The 25,997-nt window shown below is 37.9% G+C and overlaps 1 protein-coding gene across 11 annotated transcripts in view; it reads left to right on the forward strand.

The window, feature by feature from the left end:
* Positions 1-25,997, forward strand: part of MRTFB (myocardin related transcription factor B) — a 214,889-nt gene that overhangs the window by 90,334 nt on the left and 98,558 nt on the right. For 9 of the 11 annotated variants that reach the window (XM_043914358.1, XM_043914362.1, XM_043914360.1 and 6 more), the window contains one exon: positions 1,871-1,933. The exons of the other annotated variants lie outside the window; for them this stretch is intronic. In XM_043914358.1, the coding sequence (XP_043770293.1) occupies positions 1,871-1,933 (63 nt within the window). The remainder of the gene's footprint in view (positions 1-1,870; positions 1,934-25,997) is intronic. 11 annotated transcript variants of the gene reach the window in all.

Genomic DNA, 25,997 nt, shown 5'->3' on the forward strand with positions numbered 1-25,997 from the left:
GATTTGTCTTGTGTAAAACCCTGTGTTTTAGAATGTACACCAGCTGATATGGACTAGTAAAGGTTGGTGAAAGAGAAGATAGTTCTATTTTTCTCTGGAGCAAACAGCAAGACGTAAAATTCTCAGTGTCACAACTGGGAAGGAAATAATTAGATGCTAAATAGCCAAGACGTGGAACTGTGGGATTCTTGCTTTCCCTTTCTATAACTAGAGGTAATAGAAATGAATAATTTTATGTAAAATTGTTTTGTTGTTGACTTTATAATTAACATATTTAGATTCTTCAATATTTGAAATAATTCTTAAGGATATTGATAAACATTCTGATACATTTAGATAGTAAATTTCCTTTCCAACTCTCAAGAGTTACTGAGTTTCTTTTCCAACTCTCAAAAGTTACTGGACTAAGAGAAATATATACTCTGTAACTGTAATTTTCCTTAGTTTTTATTATATTTTTAAAATTAGTCTTTAGGACTTACACTAAACACAATTAAAAGTTTTAAAGTTAGCTACAAATGGGCAGCTGCAAATGAAATTCTTGATTAATTGTGGCAGCTCTCATTCTTTTTGTTTGTGACAATTTCTTGGAGCCTTCAAAATGAAAAGGAAGCCGTATAAGTAGCTTAAGGGTGAGGTCCTCTCTTTCACAATGGTCTTTATAAAGTCTCCTATTAAATATCATGTTTTGTTTCACAGTATAAATAAGCACCTGTAACCCTGTCCACCTTCCTTTTTCTACTATAGATTTCTTATTTGGATAGTTTTGCTGTTACTGAGAGTTCCGTTTGCTTCAGTGCATTGCTGGACACACCCAGACAAAGCATACATGGAGGGAGGGTGGAGGCTGGACATGAGCTCACAGCCTCCCTTTGTAGCCGGCAGTGTCAGAACACTAACTTAGGAGTGCTCTGGTTATCACTATCACCGAGGGGATGGGTGAGGCTGCAGTTTCAGAAATGCATCAACAAGACCACAGGCCCAGTTACAGCGCCCTTGAAGCCTCATTTTGAGTTATTCTTCCAGTCTTAAAAATTGTGTCCTCTTGCAGAAATTCCTTTGAAATGTCAACAATTAACATTTATTATAAGTAAGCTTTAGAACATAATAGTAATTAGCAGTTTAATCCAGTATGAGACCTCATTATCTTAAACCACATTTATGTAAAATTTTTACAAGACTTTTCTAGAGTCATATAAGTAAACTTTTTCTTATATAGATTTGATAATTTTTATAAAACTAGAGTTCACCATATGATGTATATTAGTCACTGGAGCAGTGAATAAACTGAAATCAATTTATTAAGAAACAGTCTTTCTCCTTCCCTCAGAATGCAATTTTTAAAAAGAATATATGTAATATGAGTGATTAGTTAATAAATATTACTCAGTTATAATTCCCTATCTACTTAGGCCTTTCAAGGCTACTTGGAATTGAATAGTTAGTTTATAATCAGACTTTTTGTTGGGCCGAGAGACTTTGTTGAAATTAAGTCAGGGTTCTTCTCACTTAGGTCTGACCCTAACCCAGCCATAGGGACCTCCTCTAGCTACAAAGGTAGAGAAAGGGTAGGTAAGGGATGCCTGCTCTCTGCTATAACCCGATAAATATACAGAGTATACTGGAAAAAGGTGACCTGTGATTTTTTTCTTTGTTATTATATTTTACTTTAAGGCATCAGTGATGAAGTATTATTGTGAAAGAAAGCAAAACGACAAATATGTTGGAGTAACAAATGAACTGTAATTTTCTCTTTGGTTTATAGTTAATAATCACCCAGACTAATTAGCAAATATCCTACCCAGTGTTTATCTAACCCTTTAAATTAATCCATGTTACCCTCACCTGCTGCCCTCACTATTATTAACAGGAAGTATAGTCTTTTGGGAGTCAGGACTCCAGTCTCCTCTGCTGACTCAGTCTGTGAGCGTGGGTAAGTCTCGAGCTCTCTGTGTTGCGGTTATGCCCATTGTAATTGTAATATTCATACGGTAGCTTTCAGCCCATGTGTCTTTCTCTGGCTGCCCTTCCTCGTTACATCGTGTGTTCTTATATCTCATTATCACTTTCGCCTTGTGCTGTTCATTGGGCAGCAGAAACAGAAAGAATGGAAGATAACTTCCATCTCAGTTAACCAATGGAATTTTCCATAGATACAAATTAGTAATGTTGCTGTTTTAATATGTTCCTCACAGATGTATTATTAAACATACATGCCAGCTCATTGAGTTAGTCAGACTCCCCTCCCCCCATGTTTAAAAGGAAAGAGAAATTGGCTCAATTTGTGTTATCCTAAAAAGATTACATCTAATGTGGAATATGCAGTGTCTTTCTATTCATGGTTTTCAAGGGTTGGCAGGTATGTGTTAACATTTTTATTACAGGATCAGACTCAGTTAAAAGACAATATTTTAACTTTATATTAAGCCCCAATCATTCATGTCCTTTTCTGGTTGCTTATGTTGTTGTTTTTATTAAGAAAATGCTAATCGTTGGGTATCTGTTTCACTAACTTAAATTTTTGATCTGTGACCTCTGTGTTTAGTAAAGTCTGATCACAGCCATTTTGCCTTTGGTTCTTATAAGTTAAGTTTAAAAACGGACAAATGTTAGAATTTGTCAATACTCTCTGCAGAATTGAGATTTATAGCTACAAAATAGGAGACGTTGTTTCACAATCCTTGTTCTGACAACAGCAGTTTAGAAATATATCGATTAGAGCAGCCATCATATACTATATAAGAGAAAAGCTTGCCATATCAGAATGCTCAGCTTTCCCAAAATATTAAAAGAAGTTAGTATTTCAAGAGTAGAAATGGGTTTACTTTTTATTATTAGAAAATATTTATTGAATGATCCTTGTGTCTCTTACCCTAAATAATTCTTAGATCTTAGGCTTCTAGTACAGTGTTGGCAGTTCAATAGGATATTCTCATAAAATTGTTAGACTCATAGATCTTTCAAAGTAGTTCCCTCAACTAAAGAAATTAATTTAGAGATGATTCTCCCAGATAACTGGGAGGAAGAAGAACCTAATTTTAAAGAGCGAGTGCAGAGATAAGCCTGCTCTGTGGCACTAGACGTGTGGTCTGAGGGCACGCAAACGTGTGTCTGTCATGTGTAAATAGGAGTCAGGTTAGGTGTACAGCCCAAGTTACTGGAGGCTTGAATGAAGTAAAGCGCTGATGGTAACTCCATGTACATGACACAGTGTAAGTACTGAGTACACGCCATAGGCACCCAGCATCGCATGCTTGATGTTAAAGTAAAATACCATGAAATAAGCAGTGGTGAAGCATGCACAGTGAGGAAGGGCACCAGCTCTGGAGCCATCCCATCTGGTTCACCGTTACTAGCTGTGTGAACTGAGATGAATTAATTGTCTCCTTTTTGCTTCAGTTTCCTCCTCTGCAAAATGGGGACCATGTAGTACCTGCCTTATGGGGGTTGCTGTGAGGGTTGAATGAGTTCATATAAGTCAAGTATTTAGAACAACATGGTCATATAATTAGCACTTTGTAACTATTCATTATTATTGTGTATATTTTGAGGATATAGTGTTTAAATTCATACTCGGGAAATAGTTTTTTAGGGTTCCAGCATGGTGTTTGATACCTTACTGTTTCTTGCAATAGTCCCAGTAATTTTGGCCCCCATTTGCATACATATTTCTTTTTTAACATGTCAAAATGACATGCAGTTTTTGAATGTTTTGCTATGTACCTACGTAGCATTTGAAGAGCACTTATCTTGTGGGAGCTAAGCAGGCGAATGCAGTAGGCACGCGTTTCCCATGAAGTTCGTCTCCCTTGTTGGTACTGCCAGTTCCCACAATCCTAGCATTCCCTGGGCATCAGTCAGTGTCTGCAAGGAATGACTTTCAAATATTAAAGCATGTGAAAAGACAAACAGGCCAAAACTCAGAGCTCTCTAGGGACTACGACCTCCAAAACAGACTCCGTTCTGACATTTTCACAGGCCGCTTGAAGGAATTCCAGTAGGGTCATTCCATTTGGTAAACTCCTAAACAAACCCTCTGTCATCAAGGACTGATTTATAGATTTTTCTTCTTCTTACGTAGTTGTTCTGAAGAGATTAAGATAGTAGATATGATTGCTGAGACTCTTTCAAGCCATCTGATGTATATGATAAGTACTGTACAGAAGACTTTTGGTATTTTGAAGTAATAAAACAGCTATTTGTTATGTTTAGAGAGAGTTCTTGCTCTGAGTTGTCTCTTAAATTTTTTTCTTTTTTGTTTTGATTCCAGGAAATCTATGTCATAATCACATCTCTAAATTAAAATTCTTTCATTTATGAGCCCAGTTATTTAACAACAAAATAAATTAATTTCAGAAATGATCTTTTAAAAAACAAATGTGTGTATTAAAAATATGTATATAATGACTTGTCTCACAATGACTTTTGAAATATATGAAAATAGTAATAGATCTAGTGATACAGAATATTCTTGGTGTAATGGCAGTTGTTTAGATGATGCTTCAAGGTCATAGGGTGGGGGGACAGATTTGTAAATTGTTTTTTAATTAATCTGAATTCTGTTACTGTATTGTGTATTATGAGGCATTTCTTTTAAAAAATAGTGGCAAAAATAGATGAGAAGGGCAGAATGCAAGAGATTTGAAGGCTGGACAACTTAAGGAAATGGGTAATTAGGTTTATTTGGTTTATAGTTGACCTTAGATGCTATAGCCTCATGGTTGTCCTGGTCTGAAGTGTAAGTGGCATGTATGAAATTCCAGGGGTGAACAGCATTTCACGTGTGAAGGATCGGGCTTATTGGGGGACTTTGTGTGGTTGGTTTCCTCCTGTGCAGGTTTCTTTTCAGTGAGTTAGTCCTTTATGCACAATCAAAAATTGCTTATGATATGATATCTGATTCTGTTGTAGGATTATAAAATGTTTTAAACAACTTTAAAATGGAAAAAAAATGAAACACAGGAAGTAAATTGATATATGACCTTAACCAAGCCTCTTAAAATTAGTAGTAAAAAAGAAACCCAGGATGTTTAAGAGATCTCCTTAGTAAAATGGAATGAAATAGAAAGATGCTTAGTAATTGATCATCAATAATTATTGAATGTACTTAAGAATTTTTTGCCTCTTGATTGAGGTATATAATATATATAATGAAAAAGATATTTATGGTCATGTTACCTTTTTTCTCAAACTTAGAATTAAAAAATGATGTTTTAACTAGATGTGCTCTTAGGAGAAAGTATTGCTTTTCTAATACGCTTTTAAAAGGTAGATTTTTTCACTCTCACTTTTTATTTCTGTGAACTAGTCTCTTTCTCAAAGAACGGGAATTTGATTAAATAACTTGCTGATAAAGTAGTGACGTCTCTGGTTGTAAATTTGTCTGCACAGAAGTAGAGAAGCTGCCTGCTTGCCTGCTGAATGTCTTCTCCACCCTCAACAGAAACAAATGCTTATAGTTTCAAAATTTGAAGGTTTTATTTGGACACCCAAATATTTTAATTTGGAGGGTTTTCCAAATAAATGAATTTAAATGTACTCAAATCAAATTAGCACTGAAAAATTTGAAATTTAGAGAAATCCAAGAACTTAGTCCTAAACTCTGAATTTCAGAGGCTAGTGGCTTTAGAGAGTAACTGGTTTTTGTTTTCTTCACCCATTACTCTGAAACTATTTAAAGTAGTTCTTATGTTTATCATTTCATGATATATCCTTCCCCAGCTTTTACCTTTAACCCACCTGTACCTTTGTGTTTAAAGTACATTTCTTATAGACATCATAGAGCTGGACTTTCCTTTTTTTAAATGTAGTCTGACAATCTCTGTCTTTCATTTGTGATGTTTAGATTATTTATATTTAAGGTAATTATTGATATGTCTGATGTATTAGTTACCTATTGCTGTGTAACAAACTGCTTTATACTTTAGCAGCTTCACACAGGACACATTTATGATCTGAACACTTTCTGTGGATTAGGAATTCAGACACAACTTAACTTGGTACCTCTGCTTCACAAGCCTGTAGTCAGGTATCGGGCAAGGCCCTGGTTTCATCTGAAGGTTCAACTGGGGAATGATCCACTTCTAACCTTGGTTAAGTTGTTCTTGGCAAGATTTAGTACGTTGAGGGCTGTGGGACTGAGCACCTCAGTTCCTTGCTGGCTGTTGGCTGGAGGCCCCCCTCTCCAACATGGCAGCTTATTTTATCAAAGTCAGTAAGAGAATAATGCTAGCAAGACAAAAGTGATAATTTTTTGCAACATTTCCTTAACATTGTCCTGGTGTATTGATGGGTTTCTCTGACAGCTCAGTTGGTAAAGAATCCGCCTGCAATGCAGGAGACCCCAGTTCGATTCCCAGATCTGGAAGATCTGCTGGAGAAAGGCTAGGCTACCCACTCCAGTATTCTTGGGCTTCCCTTGTGGCTCAGCTGGTAGAGTCTGCCTGCAGTGTGGGAGACCTAGGTTCGATCCCTGGGTTGGGAAGATCCCCTAGAGAAGGGAAAGGCTATCTACTCCAGTATTCTGTTATATTGGTTAGAAGCAGATTGCTCAAGGAAAGGATTATTTAAGACCATAAATATCAGAAGGCTGGGATCATTGAGGATTGTCTTAGAGGCTGCCTACCACAATTGAGTTTAAATCTATCATTTTGTTGTATGTAATGTTTGTCCATTCTGTTCTGTTTCTTTATTCCTCTCTTCTTGCCTGTTTTTTTTTTTAAGATATTCTTTTTGGGGGGGATTTCATTTCATTACTATTTTTACATCATCTTATTAGCTGTGCTTCTTTATTCCCTTCATATTTACTGATTTTTTCTAATGCAGGTCTAACATGTTGTTAATGCTATCCAGTAAAATGTTTATCTTAGCTATTATATTTTTATCTCTAGAGGTTCCTTTTTGCATTGTCCATTTCTGTTTTCATTATATTCCCTTTTTGCTTTAAATACTTGTACATAGTTGTCAGGGTTAATAATTCCTTTTTTCTGTCATTTCTGGGTTTTATTGATAAATTTTTCTCATGTTTAAGAAGTGTTTTCTTGCCTCTTTGCAAGTAGCCTTATAATTATTTATTGGAGATCAGTTCAGTCACTCAGTCGTGTCCGACTCATTGCCACCCCGTGGACTGCAGCATGCCAGGCCTCCCTGTGGGTTACCAACGCCCAGAGTTTACCCAAACTCATGTCCATTGAGTTGGTGATGCCATCCAACCATCTCATCCTCTGTCGTCCCCTTCTCCTCCTGCCCTCAATCTTTCCCAGCATCAGGATCTTTTCCAGTGAGTCAGCTCTTCGCATCAGGTGGCCAAAGTATTGGAGCTTCAGCTTCAGTCCTTCCAATGAACACCCAGGACTGATCTCCTTTAGATTGGACTGGTTGGATCTCCTTGCAGTCCAAGGGACTCTCAGGAATCTTCTCCAACACCACAGTTCAAAAGCATCAATTCTTCGGTGCTCAGCTTTCTTCACAGTCCAACTCTCACATCCATACATGACAACTGGAAAAACCATAGCTTTGACTAGACAGACCTTTGTTGGCAAAGTAATGTCTCTGCTTTTTAACATGCTATCCAGGTTGGTCATAACTTTCCTTCCAAGGAGTAAGCGTCTTTTAATTTCATGGCTGCAATCACCATCTGCAGTGATTTTGGAGCCCAGAAAAATAAAGTCTGACACTGTTTCCACTGTTTCCCCATCTATTTGCCATGAAGTGATGGGATCAGATGCCATGATCTTAGTTTTCTGGATGTTGAGCTTTAAGCCAACTTTTTCACTCTCCTCTTTCACTTTCATCAAAGGCTCTTTAGTTCTTCTTCACTTTCTGCCATAAGGGTGGTGTCATCTGCATATCTGAGGTTATTTATATTTCTCCCAGCAATCTTGATTCCAGTTTGTGCTTCCTCCAGCCCAGCGTTTCTCATGATATACTCTGCATATAAGTTAAATAAGCAGGGTGACAATATACAGCCTTGACGTACTCCTTTTCCTATTTGGAACCAGTCTGTTGTTCCATGTCCAGTTCTAACTGTTGCTTCCTGACCTGCATACAGGTTTCTCAAGAGGCAGGTCAGGTGGTCTGGTATTCCCATCTCTTTCAGAATTTTCCACAGTTTATTGTGATCCACTCAGTCAAAGGCTTTGGCATAGTCAATAAAGCAGAAATAGATGTTTTTCTGGAACTTTCTTTTTCGATGATCCAACGAATGTTGGCAATTTGATCTCTGGTTCCTCTGCCTTTTCTAAAACCAGCTTGAACACCTGGAAGCTCACAGTTCACATACTGCTGAAGCCTGGCTTCGAGAATTTTGAGCATTACTTTGCTAGCGTGTGAGATAAGTGCAATTGTGTGGTAATTTGAGCATTCTTTGGCATTGCCTTTCTTAGGGATTGGAATGAAAACTGACCTTTTCCAGTCCTGTGGCCACTGCTGAGTTTTCCAAATTTGCTGGCATATTGAGTGCAGCATTTTCACAGCATCATCCTCTAGAATTTGAAATAGCTCAACTGGAATTCCATCACCTCCACTAGCTTTGTTCGTGGTGATGCTTCCTAAGGCCCACTTGACTTCACATTCCAGGATGTCTGGCTCCAGGTGAGTGATCACACCATCGTGATTATCTGGGTCGTGAAGATCTTTTTTGTATAGTTCTTCTGTGTATTCTTGCCACCTCTTCTTAATATCTTCTGCTTCTGTTAGGTCCATACCATTTCTGTCCTTTATTGAACCCATCTTTGCATGAAATGTTCCCTTGGTATCTCTCATTTTCTTGAAGAGATCTCTAGTCTTTCCCATTCTGTTGTTTTCCTCTATTTCTTTGCATTGATCGCTGAGGAAGGCTTTCTTCTCTCTCCTTGCTATTCTTTGGAACTCTGCATTCACATGGGTATATCTTTCCTTTTCTCCTTTGCTTTTCGCTTCTCTTCTTTTCACAGCTATTTGTAAGGTCTCCTCAGACAGCCATTTTGCTTTTTTGCATTTCGTTTTCTTGAGGATGGACATACAGCTTAGCACTCAGCAAAGGCTTATGCAGACTGCTGGAACTCCTCAGCATAGGTCCCTCCTTTTCTGCATTGCAGCTTCTGGCTGCCTTAGCCTCCTGAAGCTCTCATCTCTGTCTCAGTTCAGCGAGTCTCTTTGAGTTTCAGTCTAGAGATTGCCTCCAGACAGAAAGCTACTGCAGTTGTAAGGCTCATCTCATTTGTTTCCCTATTCCTAGGGGCCACGGTCCTGTGTTGCCTGCTTCTCTGCGTAGGAGAGCAATTGTTTCGTGTATTTTGTCCAGTCAGGCTACCTAGTTTCTTATAGTGAGAGGTTAAGAGTAATTCTGTTATTCCGTAATAGCTGAAAACAGAAGTTGGGAATTGGGATTTTTAACTCAAGGCCCATGCTTTTCCTGTGAAGCATGTTTCCTCTTTGGATACAGGTAGCCTGACTTTCTGATTAGACTGTAGCTGCAGTGTTATTTTATTTTGAGATCCACCCAAACATTGCAACCTTATTGGACACACCAGGTTACTACTGGCTGTTTGATCACTGTATGAATGAAACCAGATTTTTGGTTAAAAACTGAGTTTTGGTTGGTTCTCATGACAAGTAGCTTTCCAGCTTCTGCTCTTGGCATGAACGGTCAGCAAGGTTGTCGTAATGTTAAAGCTTCTTAGATAACATGGAGCCAATGACATAGTTATTCATTTGGTTCAAGAATCATCTTTTTACATGAACACCAGTGTTTGTAGCAGCATTATTTACAACAGCAAAGATATAGAAGCAGCGTAAGTGTCCACCAACAGATGAATGGATAAAGAAGATGTGACTGTATGTAGTGAAATACAACTCAGCCACAAAAGAGAATGAAAATTTGCCTTTCCACAAACATGGATGGATCTGGAGGGTATTATGCTTAACAAAATAAGACAGAGAAAGACAAAGACTCTATGTTATCACTTATATGTGGAATCTAAAAAATAAAACTAGTAAATATAACAGAAAAGAAACTGGCTCATAGATACAGAGAATAAGCTAGCAGTTACCAGTGAAGAAGGGCAAGACAGGGGTAGGAGAGAAAGAGATACATACTACTTTGTAAACTAAATAAGCTACAAGGATATATTGTATAGCACAGGGAATATAGCCAATATTTGATGAAAACTATAAATTGAGTATCATCTGGAAAAATTTTTTATCACTGTGTTATACACCTGAAAACTAATATAATAGTGTAAATGAACTATCCCTCAATTAAAAAAAGTAAAGAATCATTAAAAAAATTTGGGAGCCTCAAGGAAGAAAGTTTCCATTTTTGGCAGAATTCATTCTTCTTTAATGAAGAACTGATTACATATTATTTTCTCCTTAAAATTTTGAAATTAAGAGAAACTGTCTTTGCCTCAGTATTCTGATTTGATTCAGCTTGGCAATATACTGTTTAATGGGTAATATCAGAGTGATTTGATAGCTCATGGTTATGTAAACATGAGTGAGATTCTACTTAGAGCTAGCCAAACTTCACGTTGAATCTTCGCAACACATAGACCCTCATCCTTTGTTGACAAACAACTTTAAAGGAGAATTTATATTGGTAAAGAACTTCATCATGGTGGTAAATGGTATAAATAGAAATAAAGCAGACTACTGTCTAGGAATCACAGAAACACAGTTTAATCAAAATCTCTGTAGTCTGACTCCCCATAGTCATCCTTCCTGCATTTCCCTGGGGCTCAGCTGCGGAAGGCTTCCACCTCTGTTCGCAAGGCCACCCTCGCTGCCCATCTCTGGCCCGTGTGGCTGTCTCACAGTCACTGGGAAGCCTGAGAGGTTAAGAGAGAGAGAACAGATGGGAGGAGTTGGTAGTGGGTGGAGGGAGTGAGGCTTAGTGTCAAAGCTGGCCCCAGAGACCCAGACGGACAAGGCAGGGTGCTGCCCCTCTGAAGAGCTTTTGCGGTTGGTTGTCACTCTTACTTCGTCCAGGTGACCTGTTGATTCCAACAGGTATAAATAAGATAGTACTGAATACCAGGAAAGTAAAAAGATTGTTACATTTTTGAAAATTAGAATCATCAATATATACTCATATAGTGTACTTTAGAGTATACGATACTTGTTTTTTTATCAAATAAGTTTTTTTTTTTTTTTGCTTGAGTTTTGCTTCGTTTTTCTGTATCTTGAGAGACAATTTGGGTGGAGCTATCCAAAATAAAGAGTGGTGCCTTAAGAATTGCTTTGTAAATAATTAACTTCAGAGAATCCCTGAGCCCAGAACTCAAAGATTGATAGAAGTTGTGCCTTTGTTGTTCCTAATCCGTCTGTCACCAGCTGAAGTTTGCCATTTCACAGTACCATTGGCAACAAATGCTATTTTTTCTACTTCTTATACGATCATTTTAAAGAGAGTGAGACAAAATGTTAATGACCCTGGGGAAAGCCTTTCATCCAAAGTCCCCTCTATCATCGGAATCACTTAAGAGTACTAACTGAGCTTTCCTCTCCAGATGTCTTTTCCATTTGTCAAGTAAGTTTCATGTATGCAACTCTGTTTTGTTCTCCCAAATGTTTGAAAACATAATTGTTTGAAATAATGTTTTAAGAGATTTAAATATGGTAATACAGATTCTTTTTCTGATGGAATTTTTATTTTTAAGCTGCATACTCTTTTTTTTTTTCCTGTATATCCTTTATAAAGTGTTATTCCCTACCTTTGCTGTTTTTAAGGAATATAATCATGTAAATTAAATGATTACAATCTGACCTTCTTGTACCCTGTGTCAGAAAAACAGAACACTTTTTTGGTCTCATTCCCTTCTATGCTATAACTGATCAGTTTATAGTTTTTTAATCCACCTACACCAAGGCACTGTGTGTGTTCTTCCACATGTTTCTTATACACATCACTGCATTCTTCCCCCTTGCTCACACAGTGGACCTGGAACCCAAAATGAAAAATAGTCAAGTTCAAGTGCTGAATTCTGACAGTAAAGAGAGGTTTTCTTCCTGGAATAGGTAAAGACATTTTAACTTATTTGGTAGGTTTTACTTGTTCCCATTTTATAAGACCAGTAAACTGAGAGTCAGAGGGTTTAAATAATGCAAAGGTAAGAAGCTAAAAAGAAAGTTGTAAAGATGGGACCTCAGGTTATAAAGACCACTGTTACAATAGAAAAGATAGAGGGTATGGCAACCCACTCCAATGTTCTTGCCTGGAGAATCCCCATGAACATAGGAGCCTGGTGGGCCACAGTCCCATGACATGGTTGCAAAGAGTTGGACATGACTGAGCGACTAAGCACAGCACAAGTTTTATTTAGAAGAAAGTTAAAAACAAAGGTGTTTTTAAGATAAATATTGTTCTTAACTTTATATGTAAAGAAAGTAGTTACAGAAGGTATACTTGATGAGTCATGTCCAGCTCTTCGCGACCCCTTTATCTGTAGCCCACCACGTTCCTCTGTCCATGGAATTATCCCCTTATACAGGGGATCTTCCCAACCCAGGGATCAGACCCAGGTCTCCTGCATTGCAGGGAGATTTCTTTACCGACTGAGCCACCAGTTCAGTTTAGTCACTCAGTCGTGTCCAACTCTCTGCGTCCCCATGGACTGCAGCACTCCAGGCTTCCCTGTCCATCACCAACTCCCGGAGCTTGCTCAAACTCATGTCCATTGAGTCAGTGATGCCATCCAACCATCATCCTCTGTCATCCCCTTCCCCTCCCCCCACCCCGCCTTCAGTCTTTCCCAGCATCAGGGTCTTTTCCAATGAGTCAGCTGTTCACATCAGGTGGCCAAAGTATTGGAATTTCAGCTTCAGCATCAGTCCTTCCAATGAATATTCAGGGCTGATTTCCCCTAGTATTGACTGGTTTGATCTCCCACAAAGGTATACATGTAACTGTGTATAAAGCTAAAATTATTTCATTTTAAGCTAAAATTTTAAATGTTAAGATTTTACTTGAGCAGATTTACCTAAAAACTTGTTGAAGATTAAAACATTCTACAGTCACTGTCAACCTCCTTGAATCTGTCCAGACTGCCTCCCATGTTAACTTACCTAGCATATGTAATGGGTGCTCTGGGAAGTTCACTCATGGACAATCACACAAATAACGAAAAACTCACAGTCATGTTCAGTATTTCCTTCTCATGTCATATTTCACTTTATACTCTTTCTTTGAAAAGGGTGAACAAAACCAGAGAATTTACATTATCAGATATTAAGACCTCCTATAACATTGTAGTAGTTTAGACAGATAAACAACCTGACCAATGGAGCAGAATAGAGAAATCAGACAATATTCTGTTACCTGATTTGTTAGAAAAGTGCCATGTATAATACATGCAGTAAGGAAAAAATGATCTTTTTAAACAAATGGTTGCAGGTTAGTTAAATATCCAGTGAAATGAAATTAATCTGGAATTTATATGGTACACAGAAAAGTTCAGCTCTGAAAGGTAAAGCAGTAAAACTTTTGGGGGAAAAAATTCCCCATAACCTTAGGGGGTGAACAAAATATCTTAAATAGGACACAGCACTATTCATAAATGAAAAACCTGATAGACTGTGCTGTAATTAAATGAATTACTCTTCCGCACCTAAAGACATCATTGAAAGAGAAAAGACAACCCCCGGAGTGGGAAGAGATAATTCATAATACACGTACTTAACAAGACTCTTCTCCAGGATATAGAAAGGTCTCCTATAAGCCAATATGAATAAATGGACAAAAGCCTCGACACAAACTTCACAAAAGAGAAATACAAATGGTATGCATAGATATGGATATGGATTTATTAGTGTTTGAAGGTGAAGGTGAAGTCGCTCAGTCGTGTCCGACTCTTTGCGACCCCATGGACCGTAGCCCACCAGGCTCCTCTGTCCATTGGATTTTCCAGTCAAGAATACTGGAGTGGGTTGCCATTTCCTTCTTTAGGAGATCTTCCCAACCCAGGGATTGAACCCGGGTCTCTCCCGCATTGTAGGCAGACGCTTTACCGTCTGAGCCACCAGGGAAGTCTCTCTATTAGTCATTAGAGGTATGCAAATGAAAACCACAGTAAAGTATTAATGGCAGCTAGAATGGACACACGGAGATAGATAACATCGTTGCATCAAGGATGTAGAGCAATTGGTGGACATGTAAACTGGTATAAAACCATTTTAGAAAACTGTTTGCTTAAGCCTAAGTGTCAGCAATTCCACTTCTAGATTTACTCAACAGGAATATATGCATATGTTCTTCGGAAGATGATGTATTAATTTAAATGATATGAAATTGCCATTTTCTGTAGGTACTATCAGCAATTCCATATGATTCAGTCTACTGGAATGTTCACAGTAGCACTGCTGGTTCTAGGCAAAGACTGGAAGCTCTCCCAGTGCCCATTTACAGTTGGGTGTTCTAATTGTGATGTGAGCCACGGGAATGAACAGGCTGCAGCTGCTTGTAAGAACATGCACAACCTAACAAAAATAACATTGAGTGAAGGCAGCCAGTCTTAGAAGAGTACATACTATATAATTCCACTTATATAAAGTACAAAAACAGGCAAAACTAGTCTGTGATGTGAGAAATCAGGGTAGCAGTTATCCTTGCTGTGGGACAAGGAAACAGAAGGGAAGCGAAAACCAGGAGTCTTGGGGTATGAGAAATGTTTGGTTTCCTAGTGCTTGTTGCATGGGTGTGTTCAGTTTGTTGACACTCAGCATATTGTACACTTACAGGCACATTTTTTGTATGTATGTTACATTAAAATTAAAAGGTAAAAAATAAAAATCCTAAACCTAACTTCAATCTTAATACCATTGGCTTCTTCCTCTCTTTTCTCCCATTCTTACTTATATATTCTTTCTCCTTGATTCCTGAAATATCTATTTGCTCACTAGCTCAGTCCTAAATGTATGAACTGATTTCAGGATTACACTCCAATACCGCTACTAACAACAAACATGAAATCCTAAATTTCTTTGTAGTTTGTTTTGTTGTTATATATTCCATTGAAGGTGGATTGTCATGACTGTGTTTAAAAGTTTCTTAGATTCTTTTCTTTCTTTTGTGATTTTATCAGTTTGATAGATAATTAGGTTCATTTATTTTTGCTTGTATGAAATTTTAATTTGTTGCCAATCCTTATTGATTTAATTTCATTTTTTAAAATATGCAAAACATGATGATGGTCCACAGAACTGTATAAAAAGGATACCCAGATAAGACTCTTTTCCTTGTTTTCTTCTCCCCTACTCACACTTATCCTTTTGCTTTTTTTCATTATTATTCCTTGCACATTATTATATATTCTTATTTAAATAGGTAACAGATTTCATAGTGTACCATTTTTTATACTTTTATATCATTTGGATAGATTTTCTTGGAGCTCAGTTGGGAACAAGTCAAGCATGACCATTTTGAAGAAACTTTTTAAAGAGGTGGTTCAACTTCCCAAAGAAAAGAAATATTTCAATTTGCAGGGAAATCAATAGTCATTACAGCCTTGATTTCTGTTAACACATTTCCCAATATTTAGCATTATCTATCAATTTATCTAAGTCCAAGCTACATTTTAATTTAATGAGGGCATTTACTTTTCAATAATGTTGTTTATTGAGAGATAAAGCCTATGTAAAAAACATTTTCCAAGTAGTTCACACATATTTATACTGTACTTGTAAAAGCAAACTTTTATCTCCTTTTCTCTTAGTTATTTTCACTGGAAATCATAGGTAAGAAGAATGGAATAGGTACCTGTGTTTATTGACGGCTTCTTATAATGTGGGCACTGTACTGGGTGTTGTACTTGGGTTACTTCATTAAATCCTCCCTGCAGTTGTGCTAGAGATGTAAGAGTCATCTCTTCTATTTTACAAATAAGGAACTTACCCTACTATTGTTGTTGTTCAGTTGCCCACTCATGTCTGACTCTTGTGGCCTGCGACCCCATGGACTTCATCACGCCAGGCTTCCCTGTCCCTCACCATCTCCGGGGGTTTGCCCAAATTCATGTAAGTTCTATCGGTGATGCCGTCCAGCCATCTCATCCTCTGACACCCTCTTCTCCTTCTGCCCTCCATCTTTCCCAGCATCAGGGACTTTTCCAGTGAGTCATCTGTGTTCTCAAATGACCAAAATACTGGAGCTTCAGCTTCAGCATCAGTCCTTCTAGTGAATATTCAGGGTTGATCTCCCTTAAGATTGACTGGTTTGATCTCCTTGATGTCCAGGGGGTTTTCAGAAGCTTTCTCCAACACCATGGTTCGAAGGCACCAATTCTTCTGCGTTCTGCCTTCTTTCTGGTCCAGCTCTCACAACTGTATGTGACCACTGGGAAGACCACAGCCTTGACTATATGGACCTTTGTTGGCAGAGCCGTGTCTCTGCTTTTCAACACACTGTCTAGGTTTGTCATCTCTTTCCTGCCAAGAAGCAGTCGTATTCTGACTTGATGGCTGCAGTCACCGTCCGCAGTGATTTTAGAAGAAGGAAATCGGTCACTACTTCGTTTTCCCCTTCTATTTGCCATTCAGTAATGGAGCTGGATGCCATGATCTTAGTTGTTTTTAATATTTAGTCTTAAGCCGGCCCTTTCACTCTCTCCTTCACCCTCATCAAGAGTCTCTTCAGTTCCTCTTCACTTTCTGCCTTACTATTACCTTATTAATGTTTGGAAATTTCCCAAAGTTACATGCCTGGAAGTGGCAGGTTGAGATTTGTCTGAACCCAGATCTTGATGACTTCAATGAATTAGTTATGGGACTTAGTTATGGGCATCTTTCCTGTTTTTAGAGTTGTTGTTGTTCTGTTGCTAAGTTGTGTCTGACTCTTTGCGACCTTGTAAACTGTAGCATGCCAGGCTTTTTTTCCTTCACTATTTCCCGGAGTTTGCTCAAATTCATATCCATTGAGTTGGTGATGCTATCTAACCACCTCATCCTCTGCCTTCCATCTTTCCCACCACTAGGGCCCTTTCCAAGAGTTGACTCTCTGGATTAGATTTTAAGAGTTTAATCATTTTTAGTTGAAGTTTAGGATTGACTCTGTATGAAAAACAGAAAACTCTATAAAAAAGAAGAAAACTGAAGACAAAAAGAAGATTTTGAATTATGTCTTTTCTTTTTGTTTCAGGTTTGAGATTTTAGCACTTTTTTCCAGTCTAAAAAAGATTAGACTGTTGCTCCCTTGGCTCAAAATATAGTTTTTATGGTAATTACTGATCCTCTGTCCCAGTACTGAGTTTCCTTTAAGTTAAGGATGTATCTAGTATGAGTAGGTTGTCAGTTTAGATAATTTAACTGCTTGATGTGGTAGCCTAAAGTCTAGTCACCACCACCATTTGAGGATAGATCACGTGGTCAGTAGAAAGACTGTCTGAGAAACCACAGGAAAATGACTTCTGATCCTTTGCTCCCCGTCCATCTTTGCTGCCTTGGAGAACTGCAGTAAGCTGCTGATCTGTTCCTCCTCCCTGCCTCACAGCTGCCAGACCCTCTTTCCACACACGCAGGTGTGACACCCTTGCCCACTGCTAAGTGACTCCACATTGTCTTTAGGATAAATCCCAGTCACCTTATGGACTCTGGAGTCCTTTCATGGCCAAACCTTGCCTAGCCATCCCACCTTCTCTTGTGCCCTGCTGTAGCCTGCCCTCCGCGCACTGCTGAACCTCTGGCTCTCCTGTCCCTTGTTCACTCTTGGGACTCTGTTGTTGTGCAAGCTGCTCTGTCTGCCTTCTTGTTCGTGTTCTCCCCTCTCACCTGCACAGCCTTGTTTGTGTGGCACCGTCTGCTAACACTCCTCCTCCTTGTCCTGCACCATAAAACAACTTCCATCACTAGATGACTCAGAGTCAACTGCTGTAGGTCATTCTAACCATGAAATGGTTAACAGTCTCTGCCTTGAGTATTAAACCTGAGTTTGTGAGTCTTCTCAGTTCTGGTATACTTTGTTATATAAAATATTTAGTGTTAACTGGTTTTTTAGGTACTGTTTTGTAATTTACCTTTCTTTGAATGTTTTGCTTTTAAATGACAGGAGGCTTAGTTTTTCTGCAGTTAGAGCCATTTGTTTCTATTTCTCCTTCCCCATAGTTGAAGGTAAGAAGTAGAGCATAATAACTTTGAAGGAAGAAATTGTGATAATATTTGCTTTCTGTGCAAAACGGAGCAGCTGTTTCCAAGAGTGCATGTCAAAAATTAACAAGAATGGTATGGCATGTTATTCTCTGATTGTGGAAATTAAAAGATACCCTAAGGTTTTTCTTTGGTTGTTGGCCAACACTTTATTCTGAAAAAATTCAATAATCTTGAAAAGCTGAAAGAATTACATACAAAATACTCATATAACAAATACCTAAATTCTGTATTAACATTTTTCTGTATATCCTCTGTTCATTTACCAATCCTATCACATTTTCCATGTACTTCAAAAGTAATTGTGGATGTTAGTACACTTCAACTGTAAATACTTCAGAATGAGCATCATTATGGAAAGTTCAGTGGTGATTTACATTTTCTAATACAAAATATGTGTTTATACATGGGTGTGATGAAATGCACAAATCTAAAGTACACCATTATGGCTCAATGATAAAGAATCTGCCTGTCAAGCAGGAGACGTGGGTTTGATCCGTGGGTTGGAAAGATCCCCTGGAGAAGGATATCACAGCCCACTCCAGTGTTCTTGCCTGGGAAATCCCATGAACAGAAGCCTGGCAGGCTGCAGTCCATGGGGTCAAAGAGAGTCAGACACAACTTAGTGACCAAACAACAACAGCAAAGTACCCCATTAGATGAGTTTTTTCATACACATAGTATCCCAGACCCTTACCAGTCAGGATATAGAGTGTTGCCATCACCCCAGAAAGTTTCTTCATGCCTCTTCCCAGTCAGTCTTTACCCCAGCCCCTCAGAGACAATCACTGTTCTGGTTTTGTTCACCGCAGATGAAGTTTGTCTTTTGGGGCATTTTGTATACATGAAATCATACAATAGGTACTCTTTTTAAGCCTTTTTGCACTTGGGATTCGCAGTATGTATCAGTACTTCATGCTTTTTTATTGCTTAGTAAGGTCCCATTGTGTGCCACAAAATTTGTTTATCCGTTTTCCTTTTAATGGACACCTGAGCTGTATCCAGTTTGGGGGTGTTATGAATAAAGCTGCTATGAATATTCTTGTATAAATATTTATTTATATATGTGGGAGAAAATTGCTGGATATTTATTACATTTTATAAAAAAGTATACCTTTTTCAGAAGTGGCTGTACATTTTGCACCCCCAAAAATGTATGAGAGTTCTAGTTGGGCCACATCCTCACCAACATGTGGCAAAGTTAGTTTTTTTTAACCATTCCAGTAAGAATGCAGTGGTGTCTCATGGTGGTGTTAATTTGCAGTTTTATGAAAGCTAATGGTATTGAGCAGTTTTCAATGTACTTATTGGCTGTTTGTGTGAAAGGTTTTTTCCAAACCTTTTGAGCATTTTTCTAAGAATTTTATAGTGAGCACTCATACACCTCCCGAGTTCTACCGTTAGTATTTCTCCATGCCTGTTTTATCTCTTGTGTACTCATCTGTCTTCTTCCAGCCATCAGTCTTTTTTCACATATTTCAAAATAAAATTGGAGGCATCTATATGTATCCGCTTGGAGCTCAGAATCCATTTTAAATGTCCTTATTTTGAGAACAAATTGTTCATGCTTCTCCTTCCCACTTTCCTTCACCGCATTCCACTGCCTGTCTCTTGGCCTAGGTGTGCTCTGAGATGATAGTCAGCCCTGCTTAGGCCTGATTCTAAATATGACTTAAAACATAATAGTATTGCCTGAAGTACGTCTGTCCATTTTTAACCTGGTTGCTTGTCTTTTTATTATGACATTGTTGGAGTTCTTTATATATGCTTAATATGTGTGAAATATGTGTTTTGCAAATATGTTCTCCCAGTCTGTGGCTTGCTTTTTCATTTTCTTAAAATGTGTTTGATGAGCAAAAGGCTTAATTTTTGATGAAGTCTAAGTTTTCAATTATTTATGATGATTGTTTTCTGTGTCCTCAGAAACCTTTGCCTACCCCCAGCCATGGAAGTATTTTCCTTTATGCTCTTCTACAAGCTTTATCATTTTTGATTTTACGTTTATGTCCATGGTGCACTTCACATGGACTTTGGTGTCCAGTATGAGGCTGGGGTCGAGACTTATCTTTTCCCAGTGGATTTCAGGTTGTTTCAGCAATGACTGTTGAGAAGTCTTCCATTCCTAATGGGGATGCTTTGGCATCTTTGTTTAAAATCCAGTGATCATTTAAATGTGGATCTGTGTCTGAGTGCTTCATTCAGTGCCACTGATCTATTTCTTAATCCTTTTGCCAGTCCTGTCCTGATGACTATAGCTTTACAGTCAGTCATGAAATCAGGTAGGGTAACTCTTCTAACTTTGTTCTCCTTTTATAGTATTGCTCTGGATGTCCTAGTTCCTTTACATTCCACTTCTGTTTTAGAATTAGCTTGTTTTAAAAGAAAAAAAGTATCTAGCAGGAATATGATTGAGATTGTGTTGAATCTGTAGATTAATTTGGGCTTAATTCTAGTCCATCAGTATAGTAGCTCTCCACTTACATAGTTGTTCCTTTGTTTCTCTCAGCAAAGTTTTCTAGTTTTTATTGTAAAGATCTTATGCATAAATTTATTTTTAACAATGTTGCCAGTGAAATAGTCCTCAAATTTCATTTTTTTTGTACTCTGACTTATGACTTAAACACTGCTTTCTATTCTGCTTTGCTATGATTTTGTAGACTTCTGATAACCCTTTCTTAACCAGTTGTCACTGAGGTGGAAAGTTATGTATTAATTAATGTTTCTATCAAGCATAAGTTGAAAACCCCTTTGAAAGACAATTCATTGTGCATCAAGTCAGATTAAGATGTATTTTCCTGAAACTGCTAGAAGCCTCTAAGAATGAGTTTATTTGTGCCTATATGTTATGGCCACTTAAGTGTGCATGAATATCTTAAAGAAAAAAGAATAGATTGCTATTACATTACCATCCTTGTCAGTAGATGCATTTTGACCTAATTGGTTTTATGATTATTGTTTATTGATGTAGCAGATTTATTAAGTGTGGGACGATATGCTAAATGCCAGGGTTACAAAGGGGGAAAGAAGCAATCCTTGAATTTAGTTCATTCCACAGCCATTGGTAAGTGTTATTGGGGTTGTATTTGCTATGGAAACAGATCAACCAAATATAAAAACACCGAAGAAAGTTGGCTTAATTTTCGTCATATATTTTTGAAAACATTATTTTCAAAATGCTAAAAAGAGGGCTTCTGTGTTATTGCTAAGCAGTATACTGTTATCTTTAATTTGTTTCAGTGCTTAAGTGTGTGTGTGTGTGTGTGTGTGTGTGTGTGTATAGCCATTTGTGACTGAAAATTTCTGTCACTGAGCTAGCACACACTGTAAGAAACCTACTTTTTTCCCCACTCTGGCTCACAGCACTAACTCCAGACTCTGGGAATGAAAAGTTCCTGCTTGAGCCCTAGAGTATATTCATCTATTCAGATTGTGTGATGCTCATGAAGTTCTATGCTATTATAAATGTGGTGAAGTGGTAATGAGCCTCATTTTGAAAAAGAATTGTTGATTACTGGGAACATTAATATCATTCTGAGCTGTATGTATTTAATTATACACAGTTAGTGCTTTACAGATCTCTGTGTTCAGGAATTTGCCCTGTTATTTTAAGATTTTTTTCTAGAATATTCTGGTTTCCCAGTCTTTTTATATTGGTTCATTTGAAAATTGTGTGTAGTCTAATAAAAACAGAGATGTACGTTGTCATGGTGTTTCCCAAGGTTTCTTATCCTTCTTTATTAAATTTATGCTTATGTGTATGTGTAAAATGTTCATAGTACATCTAGTATTCCCCCTTCTAATTTTCTTCTTAATGTTTTGTTTATATTTGTATCCTGTGTATAAATAGTTTCTAACATTGTGACTTAAGAAAATGTTTCTGCTTGACAGTGCCTTTGGTAAATTTGCCCTATTTCCTATTTTCTTTCCCGTTTATCTTCTTTGTTAGAAGTTCTCACCCTTCGCTTTGAAACTTCCTAACTCTTCTTAAGTTCACATATAAGTAGTGTTGTCTAAGGTTAAAAAAAAAATCTATTTCATGTTTCTAGAAATAGTATCGAGGGGGGAAATTTAAAGCACAACAAACACAACACTGGAAAAGAAACCATCCATAACTAAGAAGCCGGTATCAGTTTTTAAGAGAAGTGTTTTTATTGTCAGTCATTGTTTGCACTTCTCATTCTTTGCTTTGCATTTTCTTTGGTTTGTGTGCGTGTGCACATGCACACTGCTTAGCTACTTATTAGTGCTTTTCAAAATAGTTTGACTATTCATTATAAAAATGGCAGTGGTATATACTATGGCAAATTGGTGAGAAAGAAGAGGAGAAACAAGTTAATATGTATTCCCGCTCAGATACCACTGTTAAATACTCAAATGTACTTAGGTAGCACAGTTAAATTTTTTAGTATCTCCTTAATCTTTTCTGTGTAGGCTAGTTTGGTCTTAAAATGTGGTGCCATCCATTGCAACAAAAAGAATAAAATACTTAGGAGTATATCTACCTAAAGAAATGAAAGACCTATGTATAAAAAACTATAAAACACTGATGAAAGAAATCAAAGAGGACACAAATAGATGGAGAAAGATACCGTGTTCATGGATTGGAAGAATCAATATTGTGAAAATGGCTATGCTACCCAAAGCAATCTATAGATTCAATGCAATCCCTATCAAGCTACCAACAGTATTTTTCACAGAAGTAGAACAAATAATTTCACAATTTGTATGGAAATGCAAAAAACCTCGAATAGCCAAAGCAATCTTGAGAAAGAAGAATGGAACTGGAGGAATCAACCTGCCTGACTTCAGGTTCTACTACAAAGCCACAGTCATCAAGACAGTATGGTACTGGCACAAAGACAGAAATATAGATCAATGGAACAGAATTGAAAGCCCAGAGATAAATCCACGTACCTGTGGACACCTTATCTTCGACAAAGGAGGCAAGGATATACAATGGAAAAAAGACAACCTCTTTAATAAGTGGTGCTGGGAAAACTGGTCAACACTTGTAAAAGAATGAAACTAGAACACTTTCTAACACCATACCCAAAAATAAACTCAAAATGGATTAAAGATCTAAATGTAAGACCAGAAACTATAAATCTCCTAGAGGAGAACATAGGCGAAACACTCTCTGACATAAATCACAGCAGGATCCTCTATGACCCCCCTCCCAGAATATATTGGAAATAAAAGCAAAACTAAACAAATGGGACCTAATGAAACTTAAAAGCTTTTGCACAACAAAGGAAACTATAAGCAAGGTGAAAAGACAGCCCTCAGATTGGGAGAAAATAATAGCAAACGAAGCAACAGACGAAGGATTAATCTCAAAAATATACAAGCAGCTCCTACAGCTCAATTCCAGAAAAATAAATGACCCAATCAAAAAATGGGCTGAAGATCTAAACAGACATTTCTCCAAAGAAGGCATACAGATGGCTAACAAACACATGAAAAGATGCTCAACATCACTCATTATCAGAGAAATGCAAATCAAAACCACAACGAGGTACCATTACACGCCAGTCAGGATGGCTGCTATCCAAAAGTCTACAAGCAGTAAATGCTGGAGAGGGTGTGGAGAAAAGGGAACCCTCTTACACTGTTGGTGGGAATGCAAACTAGTACAGCCACTATGGAGAACAGTGTGGAGATTCCTTAAAAAACTGGAAATAGAAGTGCCATATGACCCAGCAATCCCACTTCTGGGCATACACACTGAGGAAACTAGATCTGAAAGAGACACGTGCACCCCAATGTTCATCGCAGCACTGTTTATAATTGCCAGGACATGGAATCAGCCTTGATGCCCATCAGCAGACGAATGGATAAGGAATCTGTGGTACATATACACCATGGAATATTACTCAGCCATTAAAAAGAATTCATTTGAATCAGTTCTAATGAGATGGATGAAACTGGAGCCCATTATACAGAGTGAAGTAAGCCAGAAAGATAAAGACCAATACAGTATACTAACGCATATATATGGAATTTAAAAAGATGGTAACGATAACCCTATATGCAAAACAGAAAAAGAGACACAGATGTACAGAACAGACTTTGGGACTCTGTGGGAGAAGGCGAGGGTGGGATGTTCTGAGAGAACAGCATTGAAACAAGTATACTATCAAGGGTGAAACAGACCACCAGCCCAGGTTGGATGCATGAGACAAGTGTTCAGGGCTGGTGCACTGGGAAGACCCAGAGGGATGGGATGGAGAGGGAGGCAGGAGGGGGGATCGGGATGGGGAACACATGTAAATCCATGGCTGATTCATGTCAATGTATGGCAAAAATCACTACAATATTGTAAAGTAATTAGCCTCCAACTAATAAAAATAAATGGAAAAAAAAATGTGGTGTCATTTATATAAATTTGTTTCCTGGGTTTGTTCGTTTTCATACTTTTTTGGTAATTTTTAATATTTTGTAAACATCAATTTAATCATTGCATATCCTGTCAAATAAGTGCATCAGATATATTTCAGTTAACCAGATCCTCACTCTTAGACATTTAAATTGTTTTGTTTTTTTGCTGTAGATTAAAATCTTTGTGTACAGTAATATACTACCACTTTGGAAATTGTTAAAATACATTTTAACTACATTTGTTAATGTATTCCTTAATTAGTTAGGTCATTTAAAGTCTTCAGATGTATCCTGGCTGAGACCAGGGAATTTGGGTGCAGACAGCTCTGAGTTTAAGAATCCCAGCCAATTACCTTACCACTGTTTCGGTTTCTTCATCTATAAGTTGGGATAGAAGTAAAATAAATATCACTATCTGTTATGGTGGTTTGAGGGAATGAAATGAAATGGAGTTCTTAGCATAATGTCTTTCTGAAACAGGTTTTTCATTGATTGATTTTTGGCTGTGCTGGGTCTTCACTGCTGTGCAGGCTTTTCTCTACTGGTGGGGAGCAGGGGCTGCTCTCTAGTTGCTGTGCATGGGCTTCTCATTGCAGCGACTCCTCTGGTTGTGGAGCACGGGCTTTAGGTGTGCAGGCTTCAGTAGTTGCAGCACATGAGCTCAGTGGTTGCAGTTCCGGGGCTTTAGAGCGCAGAGTCAGTAGTTGTGGCACATGGGCTTAGTTACTCTATGGCATGTAGGATCTTCCCACATAAAGGATCAAACCCATGTTTCCTACGTTGGCAGGCGGATTCTTTCCCACTGAGCCACCAGGGAAGCCCTGTAGTGTCTTATATACAGTTAGTCCTCAATAACTGTCTGTAATAATTATTATTATTGATAATTATTTTGTTTCTATTTACAGGAATAAAGGAGTTAAAATGAGATTTAGTCTGATTTATATATTATGCCCTATATGATGAAAAGGACATCTTCTTTTGATGTTAGTTCTAGAAGGTCTTGTGGGTCTTCATAGAACCAGTCAACTTCAACTTCTTTGGCATTAGTGGTTGGGGTATAGACTTGGATTACTGTGATGTTGAGTGGTTTGCCTTGGAAACAAACTGAGATCATTCTCTTGTTTTTGATATTGCACCCAAGTACTGGATTTTGGACTCTTGTTGACTATAAGGGCCACTCCATTTCTCCTAAGGGATTCTTGCCCACAGTAGTAGATATAGTGGTCATCTGAATTAAATTCACCCATTCCCATCCATTTTAGTTCACTGATTCCTAAGATGTTGATGTTCACTCTTGCCATCTCCTGCTTGACCACCTCTAATTTACCTTGATTCATGGACCTAACTTCCTGGGTTTCTATGCAATATTGTTCTTTATAGCATAAGACTTTCACCACGAGACACATCCACAGCTGAGTGTGATTTCTGCTTTGGCCCAGCCACTTCGTTCTTTCTGGAGCTATTAGTAATTGCTCTCCACTCTTCCCACTAGCATATTGGACACC

The sequence above is a fragment of the Cervus elaphus genome, chromosome 10, assembly GCF_910594005.1.
Source record: "Cervus elaphus chromosome 10, mCerEla1.1, whole genome shotgun sequence".
Taxonomy (NCBI): Eukaryota; Metazoa; Chordata; class Mammalia; order Artiodactyla; family Cervidae; genus Cervus; species Cervus elaphus.